Below are 27059 nucleotides of genomic sequence, written 5' to 3'. Positions count from 1 at the left end.
TTTTCACAATATCCCTCTGCCTCTATCAATTATCATGAACACTCTAGAACCTCATGACATTCTCTCACTACGATATCCATTTTCATCTTCATTTGTCAGAATGTTGTCAGACAGGAAAAAAATCAAGAATCCAACATTAATCAGATGGCATTGAATACAATAAAATTCATAAAAGACCTAAAACTTTTCAACCACATAAGCTGACATCTGGTTCTAATACAAATGCTCTGCAGGTGTATGACAAAAAAAATACTTCGATAGCACCATAGTTGCAAGAATCACCGTAACTTGAATATTCATCTCTCCCTAATAAACAAAGAATTTTTATTTAAAGAAAAAGGATAGCAACTGTAGGCTAAGATAACATCTTATCCATGTTTAGAAGTAATAATGTAATAGCCAAAGATAAGTTATTACATGGTCAATAAAACAAACTTCATTCTTCAATTAGGGGCTAATTTATGTCAGCAATAGGAAATGTTTGCTTGTGTTCGACTGCTCTCGGACTGATGCACTAACAGAAATTAGCATGGAAATTGATAGAACTTTCCCCAGAACTGTATAATGGATTGTATGGTGTTTCCTAAGACTTCTCTGCCAATTTTGGGATCTTTCATTGCCTAATAATTGACCTTTTTTTTTATATCGCTAGATTAAACCTCTGATAGAACATCAGGACATCTGCCTTTAAGAGTGAAGTTTCTTCATCATATGGGACATTCTTGTTTAGTCTCTCCTTGGCAAAACCAATGACCAACTTAGAGAGAATTATGGTTATTGGAAATTTGATGCTCACACTTGTAATGTCTGTAATCTTAAATGCTTATACTTTTGTTCCCTGTTAAAGCATCTAGCACTCTCCGTCAAACCTTTGGATATAAGGAGTTTCAGTGCTTCACTCCCTTCTTGTAAAGCAGAATCTATCTGACCAAAAAAAAAAACAGCACATCAAATAATGAAAGGAGAAATATATGACTTCCTTTGCCTACACAAAAATACACACCATGCTAAACTCAGTAAACAACTTTCTTCGAAGAGCCTGATTATTTTGGCTTGCTGGCCACCATTTTGTAGACGGTTCCTTTGTTTCCAATAAAACATATGTTATTGTTGCACACATCAACATGGTTCAAGTTTCAAGTGATTTATATTGTGGGCTCTGCTACACCATGCACATAGACCAATTTAACAAGTGACAAAATTCTGTATTATGATTTTCAAGTTTTGCAAGTAGTGCTATCAATTTTCAAAGTCTACCAACTTGAAAAATCAGCATCTTCATAAACATAAAAAATGAGAAAATGTCAATTAAAATAAACATAAAAATTAAAACATATATACTTTGATTTCATGTAGAAGTACAGAGTGAACACTTGATCTTTAATGGAGCCTCAAGAATAATAACAATCAGTGAAAGAGGCCATTGGATATAGGTCCAATGCAAAAAGAACCATTTGTTAACTTCGGAAATAGGGAGTTTTTGAATCTTCCCACAATCTTCTGCTTGGACCAACATAGGTATTCCAACATCTTCAACGATGCAACATTACACAGGTGCAAGGGTAACACAAACAAGTTGATCATCTCCTCCTTGCTCCTCCATTTTACCTTGTTCACTTCTGGATTCCACTTCCTCACTCAATGTTTGCCTTGTGTGGAAAAACCCCAGTTGTCCAAAAAATCTCTTGATTTTTCTTGTAGTTCTTTTGAAACCGGAACAGCTTCATGATCGTTAAATGACAAAACCAAGAGCCTCTGGACAGCCCAAAAATTGGCATTAGGTTTTGCTTGAAGATAACCCAATTCAATTTGCTTTCCACTTCACACACCAAGGTCTCCTTCCACTGTCAGTAGCATCCAAGATTGAAAGTTTTTGCTAGCAGAAGGTTTTGGAGCCACTTGGAGTTTGTCTTTACAAGAGACCGAGTCATTTGGAGTACAAGCTTCCCATTTTCAAGGGCTTCACAGGACATTTTAGGGATCATCAGTGTTCCATTCTCAAAGTCAAGATCCATTTCGATTCTAGAACCAAAAACCCTCCACTCTTCACCCTAGTTGCCCGCAGGAATGAGAACACATTTACTTTGGCCTCTGCCAAAGAATTCTAGCAACACCAAAAAGGCATGTTTGCCTTCCTTGTCTCTGCAAAGTATGATCTTCTATTCTCCCCATGTTTGCTCCATTTGTCTATTCTCGTCTTTAGCTACCGAATCCAGGAAAAGGATGAACCATTCAAGACTATCTTTTGCACCTTGCTCAGTTCCAATATCTTGAACTCAAGCCCAGATAGAATTACTTTCTGAAAGAAGAATCTCTTTGATTCAATCTGAATAGGCATAATCATCATCGTCCATGCCTTGTCTCAAATAAATGGGGTCGGCTACACAAATCCTGCTTCTCCAATTCATTCTACTATTAAAATATTAGTGCTAAAATCATTTCTTACTACTTCTACCCAAGTCCTTTTTGGTCTACCACTCTACCCTTAGGCCTTCTTACCCCTTCAACTTGTAATAAATTTCTTCTAACTGGAGCTTTTGATGGTCTTCTATGCATGTGATAAAACCATTTTAGTCTACTTCTCTCATTTCATCACCTATTGGGGCTACTCAGGTTCCTACAAATGACTTTATTCCTGATCCCATCCTTCCTAGTTCTGCCGCCCATCCATCTTAGCATTCACATTTTTTCCAGACTTATTTTCTGGACATGTTCCTTGACTGCCCAACATTCTGCCCCATAAAACATTACAATTGTTTTGTACAATTTTCCTTTTGGTCCAAGTAGAATCACCTATCACACAAAAGTCCAAATGCACCCCCAATATTTTGCACATCCTGTAGGGATAATGGGCCGAATGGGCCTTAGTTTATTTGTTTTTCTTCAAGTTATGTTTATGACTTGTGTTAGTAGGTAGTGGGCCTTAGTTATGGACCTGTTTTCTCCTTTTTATTATTGTTTATTATTGCTGTCTTTAATGATGGACACCCTACTAAGGGCACTTATGTAATTGTCCTTATTTTTTACAACAAAATAATAAAAAAGATCATTGGAGGCTGAAGAGAGGTTTAGAACTACTCTCTCTTCTTCCTTTTCTTCCATCTTCTTCCTCCATCATTTCTCTCTTCAATCTCCTTCTTTTCTCCTGTTTCTTTTCATTTAATTCAGATTATTGCAGGTGTGATTTACAACTTGGGATTAAAGCACGTTCTCACATTCTTTTCTTTCTTCTCTCTTTGCCCATACACAATGCGTACGGAGAATTGATTGGCTGATTAGGGAGAAGCTTCGGCAGCCCAGTTGGGAGGGTTATTGGAGAGGTTTTGTGAAGTTTTTCATCCCCAGTTGAAGCCCAGGGCAGGTTCTTGGAGTTTTTTTTCCCAAAAACCCTAGATGACTAGAGAGTACTAGTTATAGGTCCTAGAGACACTTTGAAGCTAGCGCTTGGGGATCAAAGTGTAGCCTTTTGATTTTCATTAAGGGCAACTTAAGTTGGATAGAGTTCTGGAACCTCTGATAGGATCAGTTGAACTTTCTCCTCTTCTCCCATTCAGGCAGGTCTTATGAAACTCTATATTTGGTAGTTTGAAGAGTAGCTTTTTGCTTGGGATAGCAATTCTAGCTTAATTGAGACTTATTTTGATCTCCGTTTCACTAAATAGAGCAAACTGGAGGAGAAACCAAATATCCCACAGATTCCAGGTTTTGACATGGAGGGTCAATGGAGAATCTTTTTGGGGCAGTGACACTATGAAGCTAGATGGGACCAATTATTTAACCTGGTCTAAGTCTATTAAGATACGTGTGTGTAGTAGAGGGAAATGGGGTTACATCACCGAGAGCAAGAAGAAGCCAAGGGAGGATAACCCTACTGATGAGAGGTGGAGAAGCCCTTAGCCATTTGCTTCTCCATGCTAAAATCGCTTTGGCAGGAGATTGATTTGATGGAAATTGTGGTTTGGGAGTGTACAAAGGATGCTAAAACACATAGGAAGCTGGTGGAAAGAAATTGATCTTTGAGTTCCTTATCGGACTTAACCTGAAGTATGATATTGTGAGACAAATTGTTTTGGTGAAAGATGAGGTGACTTTATCTAAAGCTTACGCTATAGTGAGTAGTGAGGAGAGAAAGAGAATGGGAAAGATGCTTGTGAATACTGCAAGAAGCCTAAATATACTAAAGACACTTGTTGGAAGCTGCATCTAGAGCTTATACCTACTAGACTCAAGAATGCAAACAATGAAAAAAGGAATGAGAATGCGAAAGATGCAAATGCAAATGTAGCCACCTCCTCACAGAGTGAACAGGGGCATGAGAGAAACTAGCACCTGCCAAGGTTGAGTATGAGAAGTATGATCGAATAATTAGTCACATAGAGTCTATTGCTACAGCACCTACTTCATCAAAGACAGTTCTCTCTTTATCTGCATATGCCCATTCAAGTATTTGTACTACTGCGAATCATTCTTTTATCTCAAGCAATCATAGGATCCCTTAGATAATTGATTCAAGTGCCTTTAACCATATATGACTAGTGTGTCCTACTTATTTTCTACTTACCAACTTTTATCTGGCCAAGATAAGGTCAAACTTGCTAATGGCTCTCTTGCTCCTATCTCTAACAAGGGAAACATTAGAGCTTCAGACACCCTCACCATCATGTTTCTAAATTAAACAATAATTTGCTTTTGGTTAGTAATTTGACAAAATCTTTGAATTGCAATGTGACATTTTTCCCTTCTTATGGTGTTTTCTAGGACATTGACTCTCATAGGTGATTGGGAGTGCCCATAAGGCAAATGGGATATACCTATCGGATGCCTAGACAAAGTCAAGTATTACCTTCGAGAGAAACTTTTGGTTCAAATGTGTCAAAGTCGGTCAATCCTATTATGTTATATCATTATTGTTTGGATCATATTTCTTTCTCTCTTTTTTTTTGACAAATGGATCATATTTCTTTTTCTTTGTTGAGACTTTTGCTTCCAACTTTGTTTAGAGAAACTAAGTTGTCAAGTCTACATTGTGAGTCATCCAAGTTGTCAATGCATTGTAGAAACTCTAATTTTGCAAGTAATAAAAGATCTACAATTCCTTTTCACATTGTTCACTCTGATGTGTGGAGGCCATACCATTTACCTTGCATGGATGGTTATAAATATTTTATTCAGATTATTGATGACTTTTCTTGATACACCTGGCTTTACCGTATGCGTTTTTGTGCTGAAGTACCCAAACTTGCAAAACAGTTTCATGAATTGTGCTTACCCAATTTGATACCCACATCAAGATATTCCGATCGGATAATGCTAAAGAATATTTTGAGAATGATCTTGTTTCAAACTTTGAGAAGTTTGGGGTTATACATCAAATCTCTTGTCCCCGTACTACAGAACAAAATGAGGTAGCAGAGAGAAAGAATTGGCATGTTGTTGAAGTAGCCAGGAGCATCCTTTTTGCCACCATTGTTCTAGTGAGATTTTTGGGTGATGTAGTGACAGCGACTACTTACCTTATTAAATGCATGCCTTCTCGAGTCTTGGGGTTCAAATCTCCCTTTGATGTCCTATTTCCTGAGAGTGAATTGTTTTTTTTACCAGTGAATAGTAAGATTTACTAAATCATAGCCAAAGAGAGTACAATTTAGGGAGAGGCACAAGATGCTACCTCCCGTTTAAGGAGGGGAGATGGAGGATACTATCAACCCTTTAGTTAATAAACAGAAGAAACCTAAGTAGCCCCTTGTTTAGTAAGATAATCAGCCAAGGCATTAGTCGGTCTAGCCACCCACTGAAACCTATTATCATATTCCTCGAAAGCCATTTCCTGAGAGTTAATTGTTTCCTATTACTTTCCGTGTCTTTGGGTGCACATGGTATTTTCATGTCCCTAGCTCTCAGAGACATAAGTTTGAACCCAAGGTCCAGAAGTGCATTTTCTTAGGGTATGCCTTGCCTCCACACAAAAGGACTTTTGTTGCTTTGGTCCATCTAGTGGAACTCGTTTTGTCTCCATGGATGTTACCTTTGCAGAATCACTTCCATTTTATGGCCATTCTTCTAAGGGGAGCATTCCGTTGAACTGCTTTCTTCACCACTTCCTCTGTCTTCTCCTAATGATCCTGAGGTTAAGTCTCCTTTAGTAAGATAATCAGCCAAGGCATTAGCCGGTCTAGCCACCCACTGAAACCTACTATCATATTCCTCGAAAGCCATTTCCTGAGAGTTAATTGTTTCCTATTACTTTCTGTGTCTTTGGGTGCACATGGTATTTTCATGTCCCTAGCTCTCAGAGACATAAGTTTGAACCCAAGGCCCAGAAGTGCATTTTCTTAGGGTATGCCTTGCCTCCACACAAAAGGGCTTTTGTTGCTTTGGTCCATCTAGTGGAACTCGTTTTGTCTCCATGGGTGTTACCTTTGCAGAATCACTTCCATTTTATGGTCATTCTTCTAAGGGGAACATTCCGTTGAACTGTTTTCTTCACCACTTCCTCTATCTTCTCCTAATGATCCTAAGGTTAAGTCTCCTGTGGTTCCTTCTGTTCCAATGGCAAAGCCCTGGTCTTCTAGCTCTACCTTTCCTGCTCCTCCTCCTACTAGTCCTCCAATTTTCATTATACATCCCATTATTCAAAGGTGGCACCAAAGACAAAGGCTACAGCATGATCAGGTTGCTCCCTCATCTACAGTTGAGCCTCAAACACTCTCAACCCCTAAAGAGAGGATAAGTCCTTCACTGCCTGCTCCAGAACCTTCCTTACCAGACTTGGACCTACCTATTGTTGTGAGAAAAGGTAAAAGGAAATGTATAGCACATTGTATTTCCAAAACCTACCTTATAGCTTGTTATCCCCATCTTATTATTCTTTCTTAGCCTCCATTTCTTCTCAGCCTATACCCAAGTCAGTTACAAAGGCCTTCTCTAAGCTAGAATGGAAGGAGGCTATGAGAACTGAAATAGAAGCACTTCGTAAAAATCATACCCGGGATATTGTGGATTGGCCTCATGGGAAGGAACCAGCAGGATGTAAATGGGTGCTCAGTATCAAGTATCATGCTAATGGCACCAATGAGAGGTATAAGGCTTGGCTAGTAGCCAAGGGTTCTACTCAGGTATATGGAGTTGATTATATGGAGACTTTCTCCCTAGTTGCAAAAATGACTACAGTGAGAGCTCTGCTATCCTTGGCAATGAGTTAGACTGGCCCTTATATCAATTTGATGCGAAGAATGCTTTCTTAAATGGAGACTTGACTGAAGAGGTTTATATGTCACTTCTACTAGGTATGTATAGTAAGGAAATGCAGAGCAAGGTATGCAAGTTGAAGAAATCTCTTTATGGCCTCAAGAAATCCCTACGAGATTGATTTAATAGATTCAAAACTGCACTGGTGAGTTTGGCTATACACAGACACAATCCAACCATACCTTGTTTGTGAATAGGAGAGGCACTCAAGATACCTTCCTCATTGTTTATGTTGATGATATTGTCATTACAACTTACAAGGAGTGATACAAAGGAAGTTCAGGCACTCAAGGTATTCCTTAACTCGGAATTTGAAATTAAGGATTTAGGGGAATTGGGATATTTCCTAAGAATTGGAGTTTGCTAGGTCTAAAGATAGCACCGTCATCTCCCAATGAAAGTATGTGTTAGATCTTCTCACAGAGACTAGGAAACTTGGTGCCAAACCTGTTTCTACACCAATTGATGCTAACCATAAACTCAACTAATGATGGTGAGTTTTTGGCAGACAGGGGAGTGTTCCAGAGACTTTTGAGGAAGTTGCTATACCTTTGCATGACACAACAAAATATCTCATATGTTGTTAGTGCGATCAGCCAATTTATGCATGCCCCTAGAGACACACATATGGCTGCTACAAAACAGGTTTTGTGTTACTTGAAGGGAACTCCAAGAAAGGGTATCATCTTCTCTAGGCATGGACACATGAAGCTAGAGACTTATACAAATGCAATTGGGATGGTACTATTGATGATAGGAGATCTATATCTGGTTATTGTGCCTTGGTTGCAGGGAACATTGTCTCCCGGAGGAGTAAGAAACAATCAGTAGTAGCCAGGTCTTCAACTAAGGCATAGTACAGGGCAACGACACATGGAGTTTCAGAGTTGTTATGGCTCAGGTCACTTCTAGAGAAGATGGATATTACACATGATAAGCCCTTAATGCTTTACTATAATAATCAGGCTACGACCAACATAGCTCACAACTTAGCTCAGCATGATAGGACAAAACATATTGAAGTTTACCAGCATTTTACAAGAGAAAAGGTAGCTTCTGGAGAAGTTTTCCTTCCTTTTATTGCCTCAGAGCAACAATTAGCAAATGTTCTGACGAAGGGTGTCTCCCAAGGCAAAGTTACAACATTGTGTAATGGGCCGAATGGGCCTTAGTTTCTTTGCTTTTCTTTAAGTAATGTTTATGACTTGTGCTAGTAGGTAGTGGGCCTTAGTTATGGGCCTGTTTTCTCTTTCTTTATTTGTTTTTTATTGTTGTCTTTAGTGATGGACGCCCTACTAAGGGCACTCACGTAATTATCCTTATTTTTTATAATAAAAGAATAAAAGAGACCATTGGGGGCTAAAGAGAGGTTTAGAACTACTCTCTCTTCTTCTTCCTTTTCTTCCATCTTCTTCTTCCTTCACTTCTCTCTCTTCAATATCCTTCGTTTCTACTATTTCTTTTCTTTAAATTCAGATTATTGCAGGTGTGATTTACAACTCATCCTACTCTAATTCTTTGGGTGGCATCCTCCTCAATCTCCCCCTTATTATGAATTATTGAACCAAGGTACTAGAAACGGTCACATTGAGTTATATCTTGGTTTCCAATCCCAAATGTATCCCGATTTACACTCCTATTAGTACACATGTCATATACTTTTTGTTTTAGTCCTACTTATTTAAAACCCATTGTTTCTAAGGAAACAACTACTTTTTGTTTTGCATTTAATCCTTCATTAAATAAGGGCTAAGTGCTGAGTGTTGGTAAAGACCCATCATATCTATAAAATCTAAAGTCTCAAGGAACTCTATAATATGCCTTCTCTAGGTCAATTAACACCATATGGAGATCTTTCTTTTTCTCTTTGAACTTTTCTTTAAATTGTCTCAAAAGAAATATAGCTTCCATGGTTTATCTCCCTTGCATAAAGCCAAATTGGTTCTTTGAACACTTGTTTCAAATCATAATCTTTGTTCAACTATTATCTCCCAATGTTTCATAGTGTGGCTCATGAGTTTAATCCCTTGATAGTTATTACAACTTTTTATATCACCTTTATTCTTAAATATAAGCACCATATAGTTGTTTCTCCAATCATCAGGCATCTTCTTCTTTCCTGAAGATAAAAGAAAAATTTTGTTGAAACAAAAAAAAGATACAAGGAAGGTGATCACCTGAGAGAAAAAAAAAAAGGAATTAGCCATAAAAAGGAAAATCTTTTCTTTCACAATCTTATTGAATAGCCTAGTTATCCATAAAAAGACTACCTCTCCCATACCTTTCCGCACTTCCATCGAAATCCCATCTAGTCTTAACATGGTAACACCTTTCCTTCATCTTATTTAGTGCAGATTTTATTTCAATAGGCCTAACTCTACAAAGGTACATGTTATTTGTAACACTACTAGTACTGCTAGATTTTCCTCCATTAGCATCCTCTCCATGTTGTTCATTTAATAAATTTTCAAATAGTCTTCTATCTCTGTTTGATTTCCTCAGCTTCTACTAAGACTACTTGATCTTCATCTTTAATGCACCTAACATGGTTTAAATCTCTTTCTTTTCCCTCAACTTTGCAAGTTTATACATTCCTTTTCCTCCCTCTTTAATTCCTAATTTGTGGTAAATCTCATCAAACATCAATCACTTTCTTTTTAACTTCCTTTCTTATGGTTTTATACTTTTCCAATTTCCTACATTTCTAGCTTTTTTCCATTCTTTCTAACATGCTAGTTTTAATCTAATTATATTTTGGACCTCTTCGTTTCACCACTGAGTTTCTTTAGTACTTTTCCATTTCTCTTTATCTTCTCTTAAGACATCCTTTGTTACTTTCTTTATGTTGTTTTCCATTTCAATCCAAATATCACTAATCTTTCCATCTAAATTTCAATTACCTTCTATTATAAACTTGTTTCTAAATTGAGCTATCTTTTCACCTTTTAGGTTTTCCCACTTAATTCTTGGACACTTATTTTCTTCCTTATTTCTCTTCCGTTTCCTAATGTTTATATCTACCAACACTAAGCTATGTTGTGTTGTTAAGTTTTCTCTTGCGATAACTTTGCAATCTTTACACATCATTCATTTTGTTCTCCTAGTAAGGAAACACTAAATTTGGCTTATATTTGATTCACTTTTAAATGTTATTAAGTGTCCATCCTTTCTTGGAAAATGTTGTTTAAAATTTCCATGTCATAAACTATTACAAAATCTAATATTGTATCTCTTGGTTCATTCCTTTCCCCAAACCCAAATCCCCTATGCACCATATTATATCCTACACTTGACCCGGTGATCCTTTTAGCTCACTGGACACCATTTTGTAGATAGTTTCTTTGTTTCCAATAAAGCATATGCTGTTGTTGCAGACATCAACAATGTTGAAATTTAACAGAATTTGTAGGCTATGCTACATCAAGCACCATAGACCAATTTATCAAGTGGCAAAATGTTGTTATATGATTTTCAGGTTTTGTAAGTTGTGCTATCAATTCTCAAAGGCTACCAACCAACTAGGCAAATTGGCATCTTCATAAGATTTTTTATACTAGATCTATAGAAAGGAACTTGAAAATGGCAAGGCCTGAGTGCATCAGAAACTAAAATCTTCACATGTCTGCTATAAGTAGAAGTGAGATGCACTTACTCGTTCACGGGCCCCTACATTGAACTTTTGAAGCAAGAAGGCTTTGGGATCCATTTGACCTGGAGGCTTTCCAATCCCTGAATACAATAATCTCAAATAAATTTTGGCAACCAACAATAAATTACTATGCAGCTAAAGTGAAACACAGTAAGAACAAACCAATTCTTAGTCGAGCAAATTCCCTATTGCCTCGAAAATGATAGATTACACTCTTCATCCTGTCAAGATGAAAGAACAGTTAAATACTGCAGCATCAAGTAATCACAAAAGAAAGAAACAAGTATTTATTAAATATCAAAGAGAATAAGCATTACAAGCATCCCACAGAGAGGCACAAGGTGTTACCTCTCTCTATAGTTTCCAAGGTGACAAGGCAAGGCTGGGCGATAAGGGGGTGCCTTGTCGCTTAGTCACCTAGGCAATAGATTTTAAGTAAAAAATCATATATCCTAGGGTAGTTCCCTAGGTTCCATAACCCTCTTACAATGGAGGTTAGTGTGACTTCGAACAGGAGTGTTTTTGGATGGCTAAGTTAGCTGAAAAGGAGTTTAGTGGGTCACTTTGTTAATTCAGACACGAAGAGGCTGTGAAGGAGTAGGCAATCGCAATATGGAGACCAACTAACTCCTTTCAAGGAAAGAAAATGAATGCCGGTTTCTTCCTATTCATTTTCGATAATGAGGAGGCATATGAAACCATGGTTCGTGAACAATCTCAGGTCTGTTCTCCTGAACTGAGGATTAGGAGATGGAATCCATTAGTTGGAGCTCTCAGAGATGTGGGCCCGATGAGTCTGGTATGGATAAACATTTACGGCATTCCTCTACACACGTGGTGTTTCCAGACGTTTGAAACAATGGGAGAAGGTTGCAGGAGATTCAGGTTTGTCAATCCTAGAACTAGTGTGTGGAAGTATTCTAGTCGAAGTGGAAGAAGTTCATTGTGCTCCCTCATCGTTGTCGTTGTGATTCGCCAGAGAGATTTTCAATCTAAGACTCGTTGTTGAGGGATCTTATTAGTTAAGGTGGGTGGAGAACATGGGAGTTTGGGGAAAAACGAGGGATGAAGTTTCTTTGGTTCCTACCGAAAAGAAGAGGAAGCCGAACGGTCAGTTTAACAGGTTCAGTCTAGAGGTTGAAGACGAGGGTATGTTGGGAATTTTGAAAAAGGTCCTCCCTAATAGAGGTGGTAAGTTGGGCCTCGAGCTTCGGAGTGGCAATTGGAAATCAAAGAATCAAGAAGGGATTATTAAGAGGGTGGACCCCATGATAGGACCACGGCCCTTAGATCTTATTGAGGCTGGTTTGGAAGTTGGAAGGGAGAGACACGTGGAGGGACAGAAGTTTAATTGTGTGGACCTGGGGAAGGATTTCAAGTCAGTGGCATTTAAAGGATTGGGAGAGTTCAGATGCTAATTCTGGGTCGAAGAAGAAACACTGAGGAGGCACCTTTGAGGTGACTGTCAAAAAACCACGTAGTTTAAGAAATCAGAATGTCGTGCATGTGACGAAAATCTTTTCCAGGTTGAGGCTTGGTCTGGTTAGAACAGGTCCAACAAAGAATTATATATGGGTCTATAGGAGAAAAGGTGTGAAAGGTATTGGGTCTTCTGGATATGATCTTTAGGGGTCAATGATGCAGGCTAAATCTTTGGGTTCTCAAATAGAGAAAGGAACAAGAAGAAGACAAGGTGAGTGTGGACAGTCCTGTTGCTGAAGAAAATTTGTTGTCACAATCCAGCAATGATGAGGGTGTTTCTGGCTGTGTGCCTCTCCAGAAATTAGTGGAAAGAGAGGTCACAATTGGTAAGAGGATGATTCAGAAAGGATGAGAAATTGAAAAGAAAAGTTCGATCAGGAGGCAAAGATTGGGACGAGGATGATTCAGGCAGGAAGATGCTTTTGTGGATGAAGATTGAGACTTTGTCTGATTTGTAAGCTGAGGGTCGAGTATCGTCGGATTAGGTGTCTAGCTGGTGGTCACCTCAGTTTCAAGGGGTTTCTTTCTAATTTCTTGGTTGTTTTTGTTGCTTTCTGGCTGAGTTTCGGTTTGTTGAGTTTGTAGGCTGTTCATTTGTGTGTTTCTGTATTTCTGGGCTTTGTTATGGTTTGTTGTCGGACCTGTTGGGGTCCTCAGCCTATGAGTTTTTCTCGGGTGATTCCTTATCACCTTTCTTTGTATTTCTTCTTTTTAATGAATTTTCTCTTTATCCTTCAAAAAAAAATAATTAACCATAATTTTCATAAGAAAAGTATAAACTTAGAAGAAGAGTTAAGGTATTACCCCTATACAGCCGACACTAACAGTACTCAAAAAACTGAGAAGAGTTATGGTATTTAGAGTTCCGGTTTAGGGTTGGGTGGCTTGCTGAAATATTGTGGGCGTTGGGCTGGCTAGGATGTTCTTGGTGTCATTTGTCATTTTTTGTCTTGTCTTCTATTGTTGTTTTTTTAGGGGTTTTCTCTAGTTGGGTTTTAATTTAGTTTGGTTTTGGTTCTGTTTGTTTGGGTTTGTTTATGCCTCTCTAGGATTTCTCTCTGGGATGGTCTCTCTCTCAGGCGATTGCTTATCAACTTCCTTGTATCTTCTTTTTTATTTCAATAAAATTTTTTACTTTATCTTCAAAAAAAATAAAGTACAAGGGTAGGTGATAAGGAATCACCTGCGAGAAGAACAAAAGACCAAGAAACCCCCAAAACAAGGAACCAAAAAACACATGCAGAAAAACACCCACTACCATCCCGAACGAAGCATCATCCCTATAGACCAGCAAGCCTAAAGCAAACAAAAAACAAACCTTTAACTGAAAAAATTCCAGAGACCCCCTAAATAGCACACCCTAATCCTCCCCTTCAAACCTTTCCCACTGCCCTAAATCATCTTCATTCTAGCTTTCCCTACCTTCTCCTACTAAGCCATTCCTTGCCCTCTCTTCTTTCCTTTTTCAGGTTCCTCAAAGGCTTTTCTGGTAAACTCTTCTCCTCCCAGAAACCAGACTGAGCCCTTTACCCACCTCAACATCTCTGTTAATGAGGTCTTCTATGGGCATACATCCTTGTCTTAGTGTCTTGTCAAATAGGAACAGAGCCTGTACCTCCTCCTTAGCATTTAACCAATCTTCCTTTCTTTCCTCAAACTTGACATCCCCCTTCGTAGTTTTTGATTCCAAAGACACTTGACCCACCCCTCAGCTCTCCTCAGACACCAGCACCTTTGGCTTTCTTCCTCTTCTCTTGAATATTCTTTTGTACCTATTTGTAGGCCCTACCCCCACAATACCATCTTTCAGCCACAAAAACACCTTAGTCACAGGCACAATATGAGAAAAACTTGACCCTCAGGGATTCTTAGCATCCGTGTTGACAGTGGATCAACAGTCTTCTCGATCCCAACCACCTTCCCTTCTGTGGCCCAAGTCAACTCTTATCCTACCAACCAACACTTCCCCAACTTCCGCTTGAGACAGACCTAACTCAAAAGCCTAAGTCTTATGGTCAGTCTCCAACTTCTCTGCATGTTCCTTTAAAGCCACTTCACTAATACCTTCACTAGGAACTTCACCTTTTTCCACATAACCTTCTGATCTACCCTCTCTTTTCTCCAAACCAGAACCAGCCACCGCCTCATCTTGAAGAGTCTCTGCGCCATTAGTCGAAGACACATCCAAGTCGCAAACCCCCACCTGATCCAACTCAACACCAGCTGTCCAATGTTTAGAAGTAGCCACAAGCAAAGCCAAGACCTGATCCTCACAATGCCGCAAGCCAGAACAAGAACCCGCAAAACCATTGCATCATAAACTCTTGTCCCAAAGTCAGCACCAGTCTTCTTATCTCCTTGGCTCTCGTACTAAGTATCTCCCAAACCCAATCAGCTCATCTCCAACTCTTCTCTTCCCCGCATCAAACTATGATAGAAGCTTCACCCTTTTGAGGAAATTTGAGCTCCTATGTTTAAAGCCTCTTCTCTTAAAAACCTTTAGCCTACTAAAATAATGGCTGGATAAAGCCCAGCACCTTTCAGTTTCAAGAGATTAGCCCCAGTTAAGCCATTGCCCAATCTACGAACGTGACCCGCCTCTTCAGCTTCTTTAATAAAAAAAAAAACTCCATCTTTTTTTATATTCCAAGATCCTAACATCCTGGCTATCCACTTGTCCACCACTTAATAAATTCAAATTACTTTTACTAACTTCATACCCTTTCACTTTTTCATCACCTCAGAAATCTAACAAAGCCATCAAATCGCCACCGCTATCAAGATTAAACTCTTTATTTCCAAAAAAGCCTTTGTCTTCAACCTCCGCCCCTCCCATTACAAAGAGTCCTTTCGTTTTTTGAATGCTTATATATATTGTATCATTTTATTGGTTGGTTTTATTTTATTAGAATACATCCTGTTGTATGTTACAATTTTTTTATAAAGATAATTCTTTTCCTTTTACTAAGGCTACAAAAGTTTCTTTGGGTTTGAATTCTGAACCGAGACTGAGAAGAGAAACCAGTGACTCGGTCCAAGTCATCCAAGACCTCCAGGTAAGTTTCTTCTTCTTAAACAGTCCAATCGTTCTGTCATCTGTGGACTTTCTTTTCTTACTTATTTAAGAAATAGTTGTGGGATGAAACAGGGGCTCCACCTCTTCAGCCTCTTCCTCCTCAAATCACCCTGGTACTCCTGTATTTTATTTTCTTAGCTTTTTAAAAATACTTTTGGAAACGAAACAGGGACTCCGCTCCTGTTTCTTCTTCTTAAACAGTCCAATCATTCTGTCATCTGTGGTCCTTCTTTTCTTACTTATTTAAGAAATAGTTGTGGGATGAAACAGGGGCTCCACCTCTTCAGCCTCCTCCTCCTCAAATCACCCTGGTACTCCTGTATTTTATTTTCTTAGCTTTTTAAAAATACTTTTGGAAACGAAACAGGGGCTCCGCCCCCTTCTTCTTAAACAGGGGCTGTACCCCAACTCTCTAAAACTTTCCTGTATTTTTTGCACTATTTTTTAATAACGCTTTTTTTGGAACAAAACAGGGGCTCTCTCCCTTTATTTTCTCTCCTTTTTTGTAGCATTTTCCCTTTTTATTAGCCTGAAACAGGGTCTCCGCCACCTTAAACACAGTCCAAGTTGTCCTCTTACTCTGACATACACACACACACACACACACACATTTGCTCCATGTCCTCTAACCCCTATATTTTTTTCTTTTTTAACAAATATTTTTTTGGGAACAAAACAGGGGCTCCACCCCCTTATTTTTCTCTCTTTTTTTTCGCTACATTCCCCCTTTTTCGTTGGCCTGAAACAAGTATGATGTATATATAATGGCATTTTATGTTTTATTTGAATGAATTTATTGCTAATAGCCAGTATACAGGTATGTTGGTTAGTATAAAAAAACTAATAAAGTAGTTTAAGAAGGTGTAGGGATCTTTATTTTATACTATCAAATTCCATCGCCTAGGCTCACCTAGGCGCCTTGACACTATGCTTTCGACTTCTAATGATTCGAAACAGGTGGACAACATCTACTTCTCTCCTCCTCCCACAAACCCAAACTTTCCATCCACCTAACTGGATAAGTTCCTTCAACCACTAATTTCAAGTCATGCAATTCTCGACCAAAATTAAGTGCCAGCGATGTTGGCACCAAGTGAACCTCATTCACCTCAACCAGGACACATGCAGCGACCAGGTTCTTCCACAAGAAAGTCATTGAATCAACAAACCTGAATTTTCCACTGCATCCCCAACAGCTAAAAATGTTTGGAAGCACCAGGCATGTAAGGGGATGCCATAGACATTTATCCTCACCAAGCTTGGAGTACCCAAATCCAAGTTCCTTAATGCCCCAACTAAAGGACTCCATCTGCCTAGCCTGAGTTTTGGGCAACAGAACTGATCTTATTCACAATTGAGGATGCCAAGAGCTTCTTCTTCGTTTCCGAAAAAAATAAGGAAGAAACCCACATCGGGTTTCCACACCTGAAATGCCAAATTTGATCACCATTCAATTGTAGCCCAAGACCTCACCTCATCAACGTCTAGATCTAAGTTCACAATCCGTCCAACCAAGCACCTTTCGAGAAACCTTATATGACCATGCATGCCATCAGTCGAACTTATTCTCACTTCTTTCATTGCATACCATAAAATCTCATGAAACTGTTGGACAAAAGCTCAATATGCAAAACATGTAACGAGGGGGGATGTCATTTACCAATGAGGGAGGATATGGTCACTTGACCAAGCCCCCTAATTCTCTGCGTCTAACTCAATGTCAGAAGATAAATGAGATGTAAAGATCAACCAAAGCACTCATTTGGGATGGAAGGTAAAATGGTTTCACTAACTCAACCTCACCTAAAACTTGGAGTCTGTTGGAGATGCATCAATGCAATTGATGAAGAGCAGGTGTTCCCAGGCCCAATATCGAAAGATATAGGGTGCAAAGATGAAGAAGAGAGAGGGGAATTGAGCGATGCAAAGCTGAACGAAGAGAGGGACTCGCTCAAGCTTGGTGTAAGTTTGACAATGGCAGTTGTTTCTATCTTCCAAAAACTACTCCCCTCCTTTTGCAGCCAATCCACTACTAGCATTGAATCACCTTCTATAATTAGCTTTTTCACTCCACATTGACAAGTTCCTCCTACACCAAAACAAAGTAAAAATCCAATTCCAAATAGCTACAGCAACTGGACAAGAAATTTAATAAGTGGTAGCAGTCCTCACTATTAGCTTTGCAAAGAAGACACCGGCTTTTGAAACTCAGCCTTTTGCTTTGAAACTGGTCCAAAGCAATTGCTAGCATATTTTCACCCGGGTATATTAGGGATTCCCAATTCAATCAGGACACTATAGGAAATGCTCTAGAAAATTCCTATGAGTTCCAATGCCACTAGGACTCTTCCAATATTAATCCCAGACTTCTCTGGTACCATATTATCAAAGCCTTAGTGCAACTAGGATTCCTCCCTAAAAGTCCCAATTCAACAGGATTCTTCGCACACTCATCTCAGTGTTACCCAGGGACTTATGTAGAAGTCCTAGCCTCAATAGGATTCCTCTTCCAAAGCCCTATCCAACTAGGACTCCTAGTCAAAGCCCTAATTCAACTCAACTTCTTGGTTATGAAATTCTACTCTTGTTTGAAGATGCAGATTCCTTGTTGGACATTCACAAAATCATAGAATCACTCACACGCACCCAGCATACAGAGTCTCATAGTCATATATCTTTAGTAGTCTCATAGTCGTATATTAGGGATTCCCAATTCAATCAGGACACTATAGGAAATGCTCTAGAAAATAACTATGAGTTCCAATGCCACTAGGACTCTTCCAATATTAATCCCAGACTTCTCTGGTACCATATTATCAAAGCCTTAGTGCAACTAGGATTCCTCCCTAAAAGTCCCAATTCAACAGGATTCTTCGCACACTCATCTCAGTGTTACCCAGGGACTTATGTAGAAGTCCTAGCCTCAATAGGATTCCTCTTCCAAAGCCCTATCCAACTAGGACTCCTAGTCAAAGCCCTAATTCAACTCAACTTCTTGGTAATGATATTCTACTCTTGTTTGAAGATGCAGATTCCTTGTTGGACATTCACAAAATCATAGAATCACTCACAGGCACCCAGCATACAGAGTCTCATAGTCGTATATCTTTAGTAGTCGTCATCATGATATATCAAAGTGACTGATTACAACCCTACAATATTGGAAGTCCTCAGGTCTAAGGACTAAAGAGACTTTGCATATGAGAGATTCAAGCAATTGACAATGACAGGGGACTCCTTTTGATGAACCAATCTCTGGATATTATTAATGTGTATCCCAATGCACATCTACATTGTAGTCTAAAGTCTCACCCAAATGGCTGAGATCAAACCATATAACCATACATGTGCTAACCATTACCTAAACATGCCCTTAGTTAGGATCAAGTTTATAAAGATGAATCCCATGATGAATCTCACTCACCACTTGGATACTCTACAATATTCCCTAGGGGAAAAAGTCATAAAGATAAACAATTGTAGAACAAATGCCTCAAAAAAAAAAGTTTCAACTTTATTAGAAGAAAGAATGTAAACAAAATACATTTGGCTTTAATTGAATACATAGAAATCTCATTTCCAACACTTTGTACATCACTTTTGTTTCTAAATATAGGCAACATAGTGCTCTTTCTCCATTCATCCAGTATCCTCTTAGGTTACATCATTTTATTAAATAGGTTTACCTCCCCCACAACTTCTAACACTTCATTTGGGATACCATTAAGTCCTAATGTTTTCCCTTCTTCATTTTATTAAATGCTCTTTCACTTCAGAAATTCAAGCTTTACAAAGGTATATATTATTTTTTGTACTATTTGAGTTACTAACCATTCTTCCATTAGCACCCTCTATTTGTTCTTCGTTTCTTTTTTTTTTTTTTTGATCAGCAAGACTTCATTAATAATTTTTCAAAATAGTTTTTCCAACTTTCCAAGTTGAATTGACTTGAATCACTGTAACTGGTCAAAGTTCCATGTCTAATTGTGAAGGTTAGACCAAATCAACTAGTTTTGTAATCTGATTAGAACTAAAAAAATAAGAATAGATAATTTTGAGGTAAAACCAATAAGTGCCCTGGAGTAATACCCATTATGACCTTCATGCCCCCCTTTGTGCTGTAGACGAAGTACCCCACAAGGTAAGTTCATATCATCAAAAAACTACAAAAATCAAACATAAATTAGTTAATCAACATCTTTTTCCAGTTTAACAAGAGAATCAGGAGAAAAATAAAAACAGGAAAGATGAGTGAAAAGAATAGTACCACCACAACACGATTGAGTGGCATCTTATAGTATGCTGCAAGTGGTCCAGTCTGCAATAAATTAAACCAATACCAAAAATAACATATTAACATATATTGAATTTTCATATAAATTGGAAAGACCATGTAAAACTGATTCGGTTTATAACAGAAAGGTTTATTGGAGTTTTCAGAAGTGCTGAAAAGAATAAGGGTTAGCTGATTCCAAAGGTGTTCATGGATTTCTCTCTTTAGGGAAGGTTTATTGGAGTTATCAGAAGTGCTGAAGAGAAATGAAGGATTGGGGCTGGGCCCTTGCTTTTACCTTGAAGAATTGTAGATATATGAGGATCCAATCAGATCAAGAGGGGCTGAAGATCAATCCATAAGACAGCTGAGTTGAACTTGACCTTGAAGCTATTGACAATTCTTGATTCAAACTTGATTGCATCAAGTTTTTTTTCTTTGAGGAAATCCTAACTTGAAGATGAGAATGTTTCAGAGAATCAAAGTAAAGAGTTTTTTCTTTGAGGAAACCAGTCTTAATGAAAAGGTTGCCATGAAGATCAGGGAGAATAAGAGGGCTGCAGTTTTTTGGTTGGAGAAGCTATTTGCTGGTTTAAGGATTTAGTTGAGGATTTGATTTTCTTCAGAGACAGGGAAGGGTGGAGATCAGTGAAAAAAATGGGAGGGAGGAGATATGTTGCAGACAGAAGAAGTAACTCGAAAGGAAGCTTCATTGCCCTTTGGGAGTTCTGTGGGAGGGGAAAGAAATAGTTAGTCTGCTTTTCTGAATAGTGGAGGAGCAATGGTTGGAGGGAGACACTTAGGCTCATGGAGGAATTCGAAAGAAATATAGAGAAAAAGGTTTCAGACACCAAAACAGAACAAGATCTATTGAAGGTGACAGTGACAGGTAATATGGGAGATGTCAAATTGGTTATCAACAGAAGGAAAGAACGTCTGGAAAGCAGATTTGTGGTTGCAACAAAAGAGAAGGTTGAAGATTGGCGTGAATTGGAGCTGTGGTCAGTGACTTTTTGAAACTAAAAGGTTCGCTAATGCTAACAACTTTTGACAAGAACAAAGCATTACTGGACTTTTTGTATGAGGAGATTGATCTTGCTGCTTCTTCATTCCAAACTGAGCTTGTTCAGGTTTTAATTTCATATTGGTGTCCAAGCTCTAACACAAAGATTGTGCAGTGCAATGATGGCATCATTTTGAGCATTTTGGGTCTGCCTTTTCACCTGTGGTAGCAATCAGCCTTTGAGTTGATTGCTAAAGCTTGTGGAGGTGGTTTGAGAACTTTTTTTTTTTTTGCTAGACTTGATTTCAGCAGCAGTTCTGTTGATGGGTGTGAAGCCTGAAAAGATTCCAAGGAAAATAGAAGTGTTCTCCAATGGTAGATTCTACTGTATCTGGCTTACAACTTCCATTGAAGCTGCTATGTGGAATGCAGGCCACAAGATGGAATACAAACAGTTCAAGAGGATGGAGCTTCACAAGGAGTTTCCCTTGGTGCTTCAGGTTCCTTGAACGGTGTTAAAGTCTAGCCAGTGGGGGTATTTTAGTCTTTTTTTCTCTCTTGTTATATGTTTGGTTTGTCTCATGTTATTTATAAGGGCAGAATTAATTTTACAATTATTAGAGCTTAATGAAACAAACGGTCGATAGAGAGAGGATGAAACTCCTGAGTTCTCTAACTAAGAAAACCCTTCTTTTCTTCCTCCTTTCTTCTTCACCATTTCTAACTCCTTTCTCTTCTGACCACACACTTTTCTTGACTTCCTTCTCTTCTTTTCTCATTTTTATTTCCTTCAAGTAGAGAACATCTTCTATTCAGCAAGGGGAGAGAAAGAGACCATAAAGAACTGATCACCCTGTAGGAAAGAAGGCCTCTATGCCTCCAACCGTGACAGCTGGTGAGTTTTCCATGGTTTTGTAGAGGTCCCCTATTCGGCAATTCGAAGGACCAGTGGTTAGTGCTTCATTTGGTGCGGCAGTTGAAGGCTTGTTTGTGGTGATTGAATGGACTGTGGTGGTGTGGAAGAAGATCAGTTTTGAGTATGTAAAGTCCAGAAGTGGTTCAGGTTAGAATGTGGTAGATTGTGGGTGTTCTTCCTTGTGTTCGAAGATAGTACAGTAAGTGTCCAGAAGCAACTGTATTTAGGTCAAGATAATGTGACGAGGATATATCAGTTGTATTATGACTAATTCACTCTCCAGCAGAGTGATAAGAGTGTGGAGGAATATTAGGCTGCATTGAAGAATCTGAGAAATGAGTTAAATTTTTTCAACAAGAACAATGGGAACATCTGGATATTGCAAGGTTCTTATCCAGCTTGAGGAGTGAATTTGAACCAGTGAGGGCTCAGATTTTAGGCAGTAGCGACCTCCCATCTCTCTCTGAAGTGTTTTCTCACATCCGGAGAGCCTCAAACCCACATAATGACAACATTTCCATGCCAGAGAGGTCTACCTTGGCAACTATTAGAGGAGGTGATGGAGGTAGGAATACGCATGGTAGAGGAGTTATTAGAGGAGTGAGTCATGGGCTTAAAGGTGGCCGAAGTGGTGGAAGGGTGTCAACTGGTATGAAGGTGGTGGTAGAAGTAATGGTCCAGGCCTAGTCTGAGAGTGCTCTCGTTGTGGTCGTGAGGGACATACTGTTAACTTTCGCCATGACTTACTGGCCCACTATCTTCTTGAGCTAATCATGCCATTGCGGGATGTGATAGTGGTAACAAAATTTCTACTGAGAAGGTACCTCTTTCAAGAGTGGGTAAGGACAAGGATTTGGTCTCTATCACCCGTGAAGAGTATGAAAGACTTCACCTGTCTTCTTCCGGCACAACTGCCACCCTTGCACAATCAGGTACAGCCTGTCTTGTCTCCAATTCTAAATGTAATTCTTAGATAATTGACTTTAGAGCTTCAGATCATATGAATGAATCTCCAGACATGTTTATGTCCTTGTCTTCTCCCTCCATATCTCAAACCGTAACCTTAGCTAATGGAACTTCTTCCCCTGTTTTTGGTACTGGTAATGCATCTCTTAGTTCTGACATCAATTTGAATTCTGTTTTCTATGTGCCAATTTCCTCTTAGTCTTTTGTCTATAAGTAAGCTTACTCAGTCACTCCATTGCTCAATAACCTGTTATCCCTCATATTATGTGTTTCAAGATCTCCAGACAGGAAAGACAATTAGTGGCAGTTGTGAAGCTAGAGGATTGTACTACCTGAATGGCAATGGTCCACAAAAGGCTCTCCACTCATCATTTACTCATCAATGGCATTGTCGCTTGAGTCATCCCTCTCTCTGTATTTTACAGAAATTAGTTCCTACTTTAGAGTCAATATCTCAGTTGGAGTGTGAGTCATGTCAATTGAATAAACATCATAGAGTTTATTGTGTTCAAAGGGAAGATAAAAGAGTCCTGCATCCTTTTGTGCTTGTTTACTTAGATGTTTGGGGTCCTAGTCGAATGTCATCTTATAATGGATTTAAATATTTTCCTTCATTGATGATTATTCAAGAATGACATGGATTTATTTAATGAAAAATCATTTTGACCCGTCTTCTATATTTCATTGCTTTCATGATAAAATGCAAAATCAATCTGGTGTGTGTATCAAAGTATTTTGTTCAAATAATGCTAAAGAATATTTTCTTGGGGATTTTTAAACCTATTTTGACACTCATGGTATTATACACCAATCCTCCTGTTCTCACACACCTCAACAAAATGGTGTGGCTGAACGGAAAAATTGTCATGTAATTGAAACAACTCATGCTTTGTTGATTCAAATGTCTATACCTAAGACATACTAGAGTGATGTTGTTCTCACCTCATGTTTTCTAATCAACCGCATGCCTTCATCTGTTCTTGATGGAAAGTCTCCTTTTTCTATTTTATTTCCCTGGGTTTCTCCTTTCTCTCTTCCTCTTTGTGTTTTTGGTTGTCTGTTTTGTCCACAAGTTGGGTCCTAACCATGATAAACTTGACTCTTGTGCCATCAAATGTGTTTTTCTTGGTTATTCTCATGCACAAAAGGGGTATAAGTGTTATGATCCAAATCTCCCAAGGCCTTTGTTGTTCCCAATGTTACATTCTTTGAGAGTTTGCCTTACTTTTCCAAACAAGAACCCTCTCCCTCTGTTCCTCTTCCTTCTACTTTAGGTAATGTATTTATCCCTCTTCCTACTTCACAGGAGCCTCTATGACCATGATTCACAGAGCGTACTCTAGACAAGAATGAGAGCCAATATATCCACCTCTAGTTTATGATACACCTCCAACGGCTTTACCGTCAACAAATCCTCCATAGTCAGATCTTGATCTTCCCATTGACCTTCGTAAGGGTAAGCGTGCTTGTATTAATCATCCTATTTTTCGTTATGTTTCCTTCGCTCACTAACTCACTTATCTCCTTTCCATCAGAAGTTTGTTTCTCTCCTTTCTTTTGTTTCGATTCCTTGTTCAATCCAGGATACCCTTACTTCTCCTAACTAGAAGAAGGCAATGGATGAAGAATTCCATGCTTTCCAATCTAACTATACTTGGGATCTCACCTCCTTTCCTCCGGGGAAGCAAGCAGTTTGTTGTCGATGGGTATATACAATTAAACATCGACAAGATGGTAACATTAAATGATTTAAAGCACGACTGGTGGAAAAAAGGTTACACACAAACCTATGGTGTTGACTACTCAAGAACCTTCTCTCCAATTGCCAAGATGAGCTTTGTACAAGTGATTATCTCCTTACTACTCACTTTAACTGACCCTTATTTCAGCTTGACATCAAGAATGCCTTCCTTCATAGTGATCTTCAGGAGGAGGTGTATATGGATCAACCCCCTTGGCCTTGGGTTCAATTGTGTTCTCATCATTTTCTTTCAATATATTTTCCTCTTTATTTACCTTCCAAAAAAACAAGGCATCACCCGCAAATACAAAGGAACATATAACAAAACAAAAAGGGAAGATAAACAAACAAAAACAAGTGCTCTTGCTTCAACTAATCAAAGACTCGATGAAATCCAAAAATCAGAACCAAAGTCTTCTCTCTTAGAATCTTTAAACTGTGGATGAAAAAGCATCCAATCCACCAGCCTTGAACCAATAGCAGCACATAATCAATCCTTCTTCCTCTCTTTGTTATTAAGGATTCTTCAATTACTTTCTTCCCACACCTCCAACAGACTGCAAAAGGCACACAACTCCACATAATTTTTGCTTTCTTTCCCCCCATTAATCCCTAGCCACTTTTTAAAGGTTTCCTTAGGCAACTCAGTGTCCCACCCTTCTATGTTGAAGTGACAAAAGAAGAATAACCATATGCAATTAATATAAACACAGTCCTTTCCATAAGATCAACGAGAAAATTGACAATAAGCCTTTTGCAAATTTGGGAAAGGCTGCAACCTTCTATTTGTGGTAAAAATACTCAGTTTACCATCAATGAGAATTTCACATTCCACACTTTTGCTTTCCAACGCAGGAAGAACTGTCAGTACCCAAAAAAACTTCCCAAGACACTGAAATATACAGAAAGATTCCTTTTTTTTTTGATAAGTAGCAAGATTTCTTGTTGGAAAGATTTCCTGTTGGACAAGAACGTTTTACTAAAAACATCCATAAACTTAGGAATTAAAACCCTTGTAGGCATAATGATAGAAACTAACAGCCAACCTCATAAGGATAACAAGAACTTCATGCTCTTGGCATTATTTTGTTCTTTGGAATCACGGGAGACGAACCCATAAGTCAAATAATTAAAATTTCGGCAACCATTTTTAGCAACTTGTCTGTGGAAACGAATAGCCAAACGCAGGTCTCGGTTGGCCAAGCAAGCAGTTTGTGGGCAAGTGGGTCATGGCAATTGAAAAACGAATAATGTAGAAAAGTAATATAAACAAATGACTGCTCACAGATTCACCGCTCAAATTCATGTATGTCTGCGGCTTTGCAAGGAAAATTGGAATATCGCCGACGTAACCTGAACGAATAAAAGCTCCAGATTAACAATACAGACTGAACAATATAGTGAAACTGAAATTTCTTAATGTAAACATCAACTAATGAAAAAAAAAAAAAGGTATTAAACAAACCTTGTCCAAAGAGAGCTTTGCAGTGAACAGTGTCCACTGAAATCCCTAGTGATTTTGCACACGCATCGATCATCTCGAACCCTACCTGTGTTTGGCCATTGTTGATTCAGACAGAGATAGGGAAATTATGGGTTTAAATGGCGGAATTAGGATTTCAAGATAAACAACCATAAAAAACCCACATTATGTCTTGTTCCTTGGTATTTCTCGCCGGGGTTGCCTAAGCCCACGAAGAGCCATGGATGAGATGAAGCAGTGGAGAACCAATGCCTGGACACCCTGCTAAGCATTTCCTGTGTATTTTAGAAGGCCTCCCAAGCTCAACGCCGGATTTAGTATGATTTTTTTATTTTGTACTCAGATTGCATTCACCAGAAATGAAAGTTTTCTTTGAAAATATTATTCAAAAAGATATGTCTTTTTCTTGATTTTTCATTCTTGAATGGAGGGCTGAGGAAGGCAAAGCGTGCTTTAAAGTTTAGAGAGAGAAGTGCAGAAGAGGGGAAAACGATATATCTTTTAAATCGGGGGCAATTTGGTCTTAACAAAAACATTTTCTTCCCTCTCACCATTTTTGCAATTAATTTTCTTTAAACATGCCTGAATATGTAAACTGAACAAACTTGGTTATTTTTTATGCAAAAAGTCCTTTATTTTTTTATTTATTTATTCTAACAAATTTTGTTTTACACCCATTTTTCATGTTTTTAAATTGAGGCTATTATTTTAGTTGATTTTTTTGTATGGATTTGTTATTTAATTTAGGGAAAATTCTACATTAGTACCTATATTTTAGAGGTAGCATCAAGTTAGTACCTGAACTTCAAATTGTATTATTGCAACACTTAAACTTTCAAAAACTGTCAAGTTGGTCCAAAACTATTAACGGATGTTAAGTATCATATAAAAGGACCAAAGTAGCCTTCATCTATCATCTAATTTTCTTCTTATTCATATCGGATCTCTAACCACCCCCTCCATTTCAACGACTCTAGTTGCAATTATTAGGTCCTACATCGTTGTTGCCGGTGGCACCTCTGAATTTGAAGATGCCCCACTCACCATGAAGATGTACAACCTTAATTCACGCAAGTGGAAGATGTACCAACCCATGCATGCCATCCTCATGGGCTCTACTGCCACCACCTAGCTCTTGATCATTGTCTCCAAGGGCAAATTCTTCGTATTGGAGAAGACCTTTGGTGTCATTTGCACATTTAACCCGGAAAAGAAGATGTTG

At 38.6% G+C, this 27059-nt stretch overlaps 1 protein-coding gene across 4 annotated transcripts; it reads right to left on the bottom strand.

The window, feature by feature from the left end:
- Positions 1-106: 106 nt before the first annotated feature.
- Positions 107-26305, bottom strand: LOC104588619 (Peptidyl-tRNA hydrolase family protein). 4 transcript variants are annotated; one of them, XM_010246626.3, is made up of 9 exons: positions 26002-26305; positions 25820-25904; positions 25640-25707; positions 19723-19773; positions 19545-19618; positions 11060-11118; positions 10901-10977; positions 1004-1081; positions 107-924 (listed from the first exon to the last, which is right to left on the bottom strand). In XM_010246626.3, exons 1-9 carry the CDS (start codon positions 26107-26109, stop codon positions 793-795), a joined length of 732 nt encoding a protein of 243 aa, XP_010244928.1. In that variant the 5' UTR covers positions 26110-26305; the 3' UTR covers positions 107-792. The 4 variants fall into 4 exon arrangements, with proteins under 4 accessions (XP_010244928.1, XP_010244930.1, XP_010244931.1 ...); XM_010246628.3 differs by having other exon boundaries at positions 107-920; XM_010246629.3 differs by lacking the exon at positions 1004-1081 and having other exon boundaries at positions 107-306.
- Positions 26306-27059: the final 754 nt, after the last annotated feature.

The sequence above is a fragment of the Nelumbo nucifera genome, chromosome 5 (assembly GCF_055504915.1).
Source record: "Nelumbo nucifera cultivar China Antique chromosome 5, China Antique-T2T, whole genome shotgun sequence".
NCBI lineage: Eukaryota > Viridiplantae > Streptophyta > Magnoliopsida > Proteales > Nelumbonaceae > Nelumbo > Nelumbo nucifera.
Note: the sequence above shows the minus strand (reverse complement) of the source record. Positions and strands in the feature narration are given on the sequence as shown.